Source organism: Pristiophorus japonicus, chromosome 8 (genome assembly GCF_044704955.1).
Source record: "Pristiophorus japonicus isolate sPriJap1 chromosome 8, sPriJap1.hap1, whole genome shotgun sequence".
Taxonomy (NCBI): domain Eukaryota; kingdom Metazoa; phylum Chordata; class Chondrichthyes; family Pristiophoridae; genus Pristiophorus; species Pristiophorus japonicus.
In genome coordinates, this window is record NC_091984.1 from 225,685,383 (window position 1) to 225,695,266 (window position 9,884).

Consider the following 9,884-nt stretch of genomic DNA (forward strand, 5'->3'; position numbering starts at 1 on the left):
ATGTGACTCCAGACCGACACCTCCAGACTCTTAACTGTCCCTCTGTGGTTCAAGAAAGTGGCTCACCACCACCCTCTCAAAAGAGGTGGGTGGGGTGGCTTGACCCATCCACCTCCATGGCACGAAACTGGTATTGCAGTACTTCCAGGAACGGTGCAGTGGCTCTAGGCCTTTTAGCTAAGAGCATTGGCGCAGAGTGATCCTTGATGTGTGCAAGGTGACCTCTGGCGTTTGTGATCTGACAAAGAATTGGAACGATTGGCTACGAATTATAAAAAAAAAAAATTAGGGATGAGCAATAAATGCCAGCGATGTCCATGAATAAAAAAAATCAGTTGAACTGAAATTTGTAATTTTCCTTGTTTTAGGTGAGAGACGATGTTTGGTATGAGACGGACCGGGTCTGGTATGTGAACAAAGAAGGATTTACTTTAGGTAATTACTCTATGTTCTTAACCTATGAACTCGTACATGTTCTGACTAAATCTGTTTGATTTTGCTTCTGATATTGAAGTATTAATGAACAATTGGCAGATTACGGCAGGGCTGAATATCAGCAGGTCGATGTGAAGGAAGAAAATTACAGGGTCAAGTCCCTCTGTTGGCCTTTAGATGAGATGTTGAGCATTTGTGTGTTAAAGATCTCATGAAATGCTTCAAAGAGGAACAGAGAGTTCTCCTGATGTCCTGACCAACATTCTTCCCTCAACCAACACCATCAAAAACAGGTTAACTGTCCCTCATCTCACTGTGGGATCTTGTGTGCAAAATGGCCGTCACGTTTGCCTAATTAGCAACAATAATTGCACTTCAACAGGACAAGCAACGCCTCGATTTCAAAATTCTCATCCTTGTTTCCAAATCCCTCCATGGCCTTGCCCCTCCCTATCTCTGTAATCTCCTCCAGCCCCAAAACCCCCTGAGATGTCTGCGCTCCTCTAATTCTGCCCTCCTGAGCATCCCTGATTATAATCGCTCAACCATCGGTGGCCGTGCCTTCTGTTGCCTCGGCCCCAAGCTCTGGAACTCCCTCCCTAAACCTCTCCGCCTCTCTACCTCTCTTTACTCTTTTAAGATGCTCCTTAAAACCTACCTCTTTGACCAAGCTGTGCCCTAACTTCTTATGTGGCTCAGTATTAATTTGTTTGTCTTATAATACTCCTGGTGAAGCACCTTGGGACGTTTTACTACATTAAAGGTGCTATATAAATTTAAGGGGCTAGAAATTCCGTTGGGCCTCATTTGGGGCGCTAACTTTTGAAATCTCAAAGTATCGCCAGGTGATAATTTTCTGCTCCCGGGGACTTCAGCTTTGGCTCTCCAAGAGGGAAGTGGAGCGATAATTCAGGCGCTAACCGCTTCTCTTAGAGCGCTAAAGTGCGAGAACGGGGCAAAGTGCTGAAGAATGTGCAGTGCTGCCGGCAGCCGAGGCTGTTTCCCTCTCTTAAAGGGAAGGGCCAACGATGGGCACAACGTACTTCTGCTCAGTTCTGCGTTGAAAGAGGACCTGCGTGACTGCCATTACTGCCCTGAGAGTGGAGGGCTTGGATATTTTGCATTAAAAACGTTCAGCAGGCACCCGACTGGTGCAAAGAACAAAGTTTGCCATTCCCTTTAATTAGCGCTCCCCAAGCGGCCAGCCGAGGTGACAACTCCCCCTCTTCCTGCTGTTGGTGACGCCCGGCGATACAGCAGGGAGCGGGAGGGGAACTGCGCACTTTATGATGTCATGATCTACGGGGTGCTAGATAACGAGGCACTGAGGTTCGCAGGCGCCGCTGCATTCACTGCGCCCGGTTGGTAACCCCTTACCATCCTGATAGCGCCCCCTGCAGGCACTAATGGGAGGCGCAAAGCGGCTGAATTTCTCCTCCCATTGTTGTTGTTGTTGTTGTTAAAACAAATGTTTTCGATGTGAAGTGCTTTGGGACATCATAGATGCCACAAAAAGCTATATACATGCAAGGGCCTAGAAATTCATCTTGGACGGAGGCACAGGACGGGCGGTATCGGATCGACCACCTGTCACATGGTCAACGGATCTGAATATCAGGCGCTGTGTAGAACGAGCGTCTGATGCTCAGGCACTATTTTGAAGAAGGGCAGGCGAGTTCTGCCGGGTGTCTTGGCCAATATTTATCCCTCAACCCTCAACATTACCAAAACAAATTACCTCGTCATTATCCCATTGCTGTTTGTGGGCGCTTGCTGTGCGCCAATTGGCTGCCGCGTTTCCCACATCACAACAGTGACCACACTTCATTGGCTGTAAAGCGTTTTGGGACGTCCAGAGATTGTGAAAGGCGCTATATAAATCCAGGTCTGTCTTTCTTTCTGAAAATGAAATGATGCTCAATTGTTGTACACTAGGAGCTCCCTCATATATGTCCTGCACCATTGTACCTGCCAGCACAGTTGGCTTCATCTCAACAGTAAGCACTTCCTGGTTGAGTTTTGCTCTTCTTCCCTCGCCAACCCCCAACCCCCGACCCCCAAATAAATCTGTTTCTCCTCTCATCAGCCACGGTACTCAAACCAGATGTTGGAACCCCAGAACTTCCAGAGGGCCAAGTCCGAATCCGAATTGAAAGTGACAGCACGATCGTGGACATAGACGAAGGACTCATTCATAAAGTGAGTATTCGGCAACCTCAACACTCCTATTTGTTTCATTTTTTTTTTAACGAAACATTTTTTTTTCATTCTCTCCAGTTTTCTCTCCTCGAAGGCAACTGGCTCTCACTGAGGTCCAGCTCGGGGGTCTGGCTGTGCCGCGGCATGTCACCCAAATGGCATTCTTCATGTGTGAGCCTGGCTGCTGAGTGTGGTCGGTTTATTTGAACACTCAGGTGACATCCGGTGAACAGACAGCTGAGCCTTGTCTGTCTTCACCGGATGTCCCACTGCAGGCAATTTTTGGCAGGCCTTAGTGGGCAATGGTGACGAGTGGGAACTCTAAGGGCTAGACTTTCCATCAGGATCACCCAGTTACCGCCCCATTTAACCGCTGAGATTGAGTTTAACGGCCATATTTCCCACCATGGGACACTGAGGCCAACTGAGATCAACTAAGTTAGCACTGAACCTGGAAACCGCCTCGTGACTGAGTTCCACACTGGAGGGGGAGAGGGAAGGGGAGGGGGGAGGGGAAGGGGAGGGGGTGAGGGTGAGGGGAGGGAGGGGGCGGAGGTAAGGGAGGGAGGCGGGGAGGGAGAATTCCCTCGAGTTTTTGGCAAACTTTATCTGTGATGTGATGCCAAGTTATGCCAAAATATTTCACTCCAACAGACACTGATTCTTTAAATAACTCTTTAAACTGGCCAGAAAGAATCACTTCTATAATGTCCTGAGAATGTTGCCGTGCATTTTTGGATAATCTCTACCTAAGTCTTGGCCGACTGCAAAAAATAACTTGTAATGAATTATGATGCAGGTTGAGAAAGCAATTAAAAAGGGCTTACGGGATCCTGGGCTTCATAAATAGAGGTATAGAGTACAAAAGTGTGGAAATTATAATTAACCTATATAAAACACTGGTTCGGCCCCAACTGGAGTATTGTGTCCAATTCTGGGTACTGCACTTTAGGAAGGATGTGAAGGCCTGGGAGAGGGTGCAGGAATGATTTCCGAGAATGGTCCCAGGGATGAGGGACTTCAGTTATGTTGATAGACTGGAGGAGCTGGGGTTGTTCTCCTTAGAGCAGAGAAGATTGAGAGGAGATTTGATCGAGATGTTCAAAATCATGAGGGGTCTGGATAGAATAGATCGAGAGAGAGACTGTTCCCATTGGCAGACGGGTCGAGAACCAGAGGACACTGATTTAAGGTGATTGGCAAAAGAACCAAAGGCGATGTAAGAAAAAACCTTTTTACGCAGCGAGTGGTTAGGATCTGGAATGCACGGCCTGAAAGGATGGTGGAGGCAAACTCAACTTTATCTTTCAAAAGGGAGTTGGATAAGTATCTGAAAGAAAAAAATTTGCAAGGCTACGGGGAAAGGGCGGGGGGCGTGGGACGAGCTGATAGTCGGCACGGGCTCGACGGGCCGAATGGCCTTCTCCCGTGCTGTAACCATTCTACGATATATCTATCATTATACATGGGTGAAGCAGATTATGTATTCTAATTCACACCAGTTAAGTCTCAGTTATTCCCTGTGAAAGTTACTGTTTTTGTGGGGATAGGGTAAAGCAATATGTGATTAACTGATTTAAAAAAAGGAAACCAGACTCTGCATTTAATGGATTTGCAATCTATGCTCAAAAACTCTCCATGTTTGCAATGATCTGACCTTCAAATGATGAACACTGCTTTGTGCAGTGACAGCCTGCAGGTGTGAGCTCCACCTTGTGAAGTAATGACAGCACTGCACCAGTCTGGTTATGATACTTGTCCATCCTAAACTTCTTCAGACATTGTATTTCTTCATTTCGTGGCTGTCGCTTCCAGGCAGCTACGCAACCAATCAGCTGGAGAGGTGAGGCAGGAGTGGCAACTGTGGTGGGTGCACCATCCAAGGCTGATTTTTCTCCAAAGAACATAAGAAATAGGAACAGGAGTCGGCCATTTGGCACCTCGAGCCTGCTCCGCCATACAATAAGAACATGGCTGATCTGATTCTGGCCTCAACCCCACTTCCCCGCCCACTCCCCATAACCCTTGACTCCCTTATCATTCAAAAATCTGTCTATCTCCACCTTAAATATATTCAGTGACCCAATCTCCACAGCTCTCTGGGGTAGAGAATTCAAAAGATTCACGACCCTCTGAAGAAGAAATTCTTCCTCATTTCTGTTTTAAATGGGCGGCCCCTTATTCTGAAATTATGCCCCCTAGTTTTAGATTCCCCCACGAGGAGAAATATCCTCTCTGCATCTACCTTGTCGAGCCCCCTCAGAATCTTATGTTTCGATAAGATCACCTCTCATTCTTCTGAACTCCAAGGAGTATAGGTCCAACCTTTCTTCATATGACAACCCCTTCATCTCAGGAATCAATCCCGTGAACCTTCTCTGAACTACCTCCAATGCAAGTATATCCTTTCTTAAATAAGAAGACCAAAACTGTACGCAGTACTCCAGGTGTGGCCTCACCAATACCCTGTACAGTTGGAGCAGGACTTCTCTGCTTTTATACTCTATCCCCCTTGCAATAAAGGCCGACATTCCATTTGCCTTCCTGATTACTTGCTGTACCTGCATACTAACATTTTGTGTTTCATGTACAAGAACCCCCAGATCCCTCTGTACTACAGTATTTTGTAATCGCTCTCCATTTAAATAATAATTTGCTTTTTTATTTCTCCTACCAAAGTGGATCACCTCACATTTTCCCACATTATACTCCATCTGCCAAATTTTTGCCCACTCACTGAGCCGATCTATATCCCTTTGTAGATTCTTTATGTCCTTCTCGCAACTTGCTTTCTCATCTATCTTTTGTATCATCAGCAAATTTGGCAATGTTACACTCGGTACCTTCATCCAAGTTATTAATATAGATTGTAAATAGTTGAGGACCCAGCACCGATCCCTGTGGCACCCCACTAGTTACTGTTTGCCAACCTGAAAATGGCCCATTTATCCTGACTCTCTGTTATCTGTTAGTTAGCCAATCCTCTATCCAGGATAATATATTACCCCCAACCCTGTGAGCTTTTATCTTGTGCAGTAACCTTTTGTGTGGCACCTTATCAAATGCTTTCTGGAAATTCAGATATACAACATCAGCTGGTTCTCCTTTATACAAACTGCTCATTAGATCCTCAAAGAACTCCAGCAAGTTTGTCAAACGTGATTTCCCTTTCGTAAAAGCATGTTGACTCTGCTTGACTGCATTATGATTTTCTAAATGTCCAGCTACTACTTCCTTAACAATGGACTCCAGCATTTTCCTAATGACAGATATTAGGCTAACTCGTCTATAGTTTCCTGCTTTCTGTCTCCCTCCTTTCTTAAATAGGGGCGTTGCATTTGTGGTTTGGGTTGTTAGATCTTAATAAATCAGTCTAAGTTGAAGTATTCCAGATTTGAAAAACAGAATAATAATGTCATCATCATAGGCATTCCCTTGGAATCGAGGAAGACTTGCTTCCACTCTTAGAATGAGTTCTTAGGTGGCTGTACAGTCTAATACGAGAACCACGGTCTATGTCACAGGTGGGACAGATACTTGTTGAGGGAAAAGGTGGGCAGGGAGCCTAGTTTGCCACACGCTCCTTCCGCTGCCTGTGCTTGATTTCTGCATACTCTCGGCGACGATACTCGAGGAACTCAGCGCCCTCCCGGATGCACTTCCTCCACTTAGGGCGGTCTATGGCCAGGGACTCCCAGGTGTCAGTAGGGATGTCGCACTTTATCAGGGAGGCTTTGAGGGTGTCCTTGTAACGTTTCCTCTGCCCGCCTTTGGCTCGTTTGCCGTGGACGAGTTCCGAGTAGAGCGCTTGCTTTGGGAGTCTCGTGTCTGATATGCGGACAATGTGGCCCGCCCAACGGAGCTGATCGAGTGTGGTCAGTGCTTCAATGTTGAGGATGTTGGCCTGGACGAGGCCGCTAATGTTTGTGCATCTATCCTCCCAGGGGATTTGTAGGATCTTGCGGAGACATCGTTGGTGGTATTTCTCCAGCGACTTGAAGTGTCTACTGTACATGGTCCACGTCTCTGAGCCATACAGGAGGGGCGGGTATTACTACAGCCCTGTAGACCATGAGCTTAGTGACAGTTTTGAGGGACTGATCTTCAAACACTCTTTCCTCAGGCGGCCGAAGAATGATAATGTAGTTAACTATTAGCATACGGTTTTGTCAGCTCTGAGTCGGAAGGTTGTGGGTTCAAGTCCCACTCCAAGACCTTGAGCACATAAATCTAGGCTGACACTCCAGTGCAGTGCTGAGGGAGCGCCATGCTGTCGGAGGTGCCGTCTTTGTGATGAGACGTTAAACTGAGCCCCGTCTGCCCTCTCAGGTGGATGTAAAAGATCCCATGGCACTATTTCGAGGAAGAGCAGGGGAGTTATCCCCGGTGTCCTGGCCAATATTTATCTCTCAATCAACATAACAAAAACAGATTATCTGGTCATTATCACATTGCTGTTTGTGGGAGCTTGCTGTGCGGAAATTGTCTGCCGTGTTTCCCACATTATAACAGTGACTACACTCCAAAAGTACTTCATTAGCTGCAAAGCGCTTTGAGTGGTTCGGTGGTCGTGAAAGGCGCTATATAAATGTAAGTCTTTATTTTTTTTAATAAATCAGTTTGAGTTGAAATATTCCAGATATGGAAAACAGAATGATAATGTAGCAGGGATAAGCATACGGTTTTGTGAAGAGGAAACATTACAGTAGTAGAAAGGTACGATGATCGTCTACAACAATAAAGCGACCATGACCATTTGTAAATGTCACTTGTGAATTGCTTGTTCCGCCTAATTTGCGGAGGTATTTGGCTTGTAATTGCTGACTATTGTTGCTTTCATAGCAGATGATTTAACACTGATGGTGTACGTAACTTCCTTAAGTAAAGCCAGTCCGTGTCTTATTCTGCTATCTCTTCCCCAGACTAACCCGGCCAAGCTAGATTTTGCAGAGGACCTTGCACAGCTCCTCAGCCTGAACGAGTCCAGCATCCTCCATGTCCTGCAGCATCGCTATGAGTCGCAGCTCATTCACACTAAGGCAGGCCCGAATCTCATCATCATCAAACCGTCCAGTGCCATTTCCAACTACTCAGGAAAGGTAACTGAAATTGGACAGAATGATCAGAAGAGTCATCTGATTCATTTGAAACTGACCAACAGGGAAATGTCTTGACGTGGGGGGTGGGGGGGGGCAGGTCGGGGGTGGAGTGGGTGGGGGGTGGAGTGGGTGGGGGGTGAGGGGGGGGTTGGAGGGTGAGGGTGGGGGTGGGGGTGGTGGAGTGGGTGGGGGGTGAGGGGGGGTTGGAGGGTGAGGGTGGGGGTGGGGGTGGTGGAGTGGGTGGGGGGTGAGGGGGGAGTGTGGGGGTGGAGGGTGTGGGGGGTGAGGGGGGTGGAGTGGGTGTGGGGGTGGGGGGTGAGGGGGGTGGAGTGGGTGAGGGGTGGGGGGTGAGGGGGATGGAGTGGATGAGGGATGTGGGGGTGAGGGGGGTGAGGGGGGGTGGGGATGGGTGGGTGGGTGGGTGGGGAGGGGGGGGGGGAAATTTGGATAACTCTTTTATTGTTTGGAAAATGAGAAGTTCCAGTCGTCATCTTTGGGAAGATGGTGTCACAAACACTTAATACAAAATAATTCATCTGCATTGTGTTATTAAAAAAAGATTTGCACGTGTATTTTCTTTCTAGGAAGGACCTGTTTCCCTTAGCAGAGGGGTCAATAACCAAGGGGCATAGATTTAAAATAGTAGGTAGAAGGATTAGAGGGGACAAATTTATTTTCTCTACTGCAGGTCCTGGGGTACAGGGCTAAAATGTGACAAAAATGAAAGCATTTTTATCTAAGATGGAGATTGTCACTGCTAGTCAGGCCTACTTTCAAATCCCTGCCTCACAAAGTTGTCAGAAAATAACCCCCCACCCCCTCCACCTCCATCGAGAAGACCCTTGATCACCAGCTGCTTGTGGTACATAATGCGCTGCTTGCCATAAGCCTATGGCCCTGTTGGAGGGAGATGTCCTCGTAGTGAGCACCTCACCCTCTCTCTCTCCCTCTCTCTCTCTCACTCTCCTGCCCCCACAGCTCTTCCCCAGGAGGTTGCGGTTCCGTATCAGCCTTTCCTTTTAAAATGTTCCAAGAAAAAAAAAAATCTGGGAGGTGCTTCTGTCCCCTTCTGCCGCCGCCTTCTCTTGCGAGCGCTGTCACGACCCGGAAATCTGTTCCCTGGCAATTGTGCGGCAGGAATACTGGGAGCCTGCCCTGCATCTGTCATGAACACTGGCCCAGGAAAATAGGTCAGGATCATGGCGGGATAAAGCTGGTGGCTGAAAGACTTGCCCTGGAGGTAATTCCAGCGTGAATGCACTGCAGTAACTCACCAAGGCTTCTTCGGCAGCACCTCCCAAACCCGCGACCTCCACCCGCCTAGAAGGACAAGGGCAGCAGGCGCATGGGAACACCATCACCTCCACGTTCCTCTCCAACTCACACACCATCCCGACTTGGAAATATATTGGCCGTTCCTTCATCATCACCGGGTTCAAAATCCTGGAACTCCCTCCCTAACAGCACTGTGGGAGCATCTTCACCACACGGACTGCAGCGGTTCAAGAAGGCAGCTCACAACCTCCTTCTCAAGGGCAACTAGGGATGTGCAATAAATGCTGGTCTTGCCAACGACGCCCACATCCCAAAAAAAGCCAAAACACAGTGACTAGGTTCCCTGATTGCTGAGTACACTACATTTAACTGGATATTGGGCAGGCAAAGGCACAGGTTGTAGGCAGTGAGGCCTCACATACAGGAGTGGCCCATGTTGCTGACCTGAGGAAAAATATGCAATGCAAAATCCCAAAATCTGTCAAGAGCACGCTGCTGTTTCACTCGAGTGGCTAACTTCAATGTTGCAGTGTGGGGAAATGCTGCAGCTAATTGCAAACAGCAGTAAGGTCGTTACCAGATAACCTGTGCTAGTGGTGTTGGTTGAGGGATAAATATTCGCCGGGACGCCAGGAGACCTCTGTCACTCTGCTGAGGGATGGTTTAAAAGGAAGTGGAACGGTGCAGGGAGAAAGTTGGCTGAGGACAGGAACCAGAGGCTGAGCGTCAATGGGAGTTGCTGAGATTGGAGAAGGGTTGGAAACGGTTACCTCTGGGCTCTCCTTCTCCGGATACAGAGACTGTCCGCATTTGGGAATCAGGAGCACAGTCTGAACATTTGCTGATGGCACAGAAGTAGGAGGCCTGACAAACAGT

The 9,884-nt window shown here is 47.9% G+C and overlaps 1 protein-coding gene across 7 annotated transcripts in view; it reads left to right on the top strand.

Annotated features, from left to right (window-relative positions):
* LOC139269044 (unconventional myosin-XVIIIb-like) overlaps positions 1 to 9,884 on the top strand; it is a 452,517-nt gene that overhangs the window by 63,642 nt on the left and 378,991 nt on the right. For all 7 annotated transcript variants that reach the window (XM_070888021.1, XM_070888023.1, XM_070888024.1 and 4 more), the window contains 3 exons: positions 369 to 435; positions 2,522 to 2,634; positions 7,557 to 7,733. In XM_070888021.1, the coding sequence (XP_070744122.1) occupies positions 369 to 435; positions 2,522 to 2,634; positions 7,557 to 7,733 (357 nt within the window). The remainder of the gene's footprint in view (positions 1 to 368; positions 436 to 2,521; positions 2,635 to 7,556; positions 7,734 to 9,884) is intronic.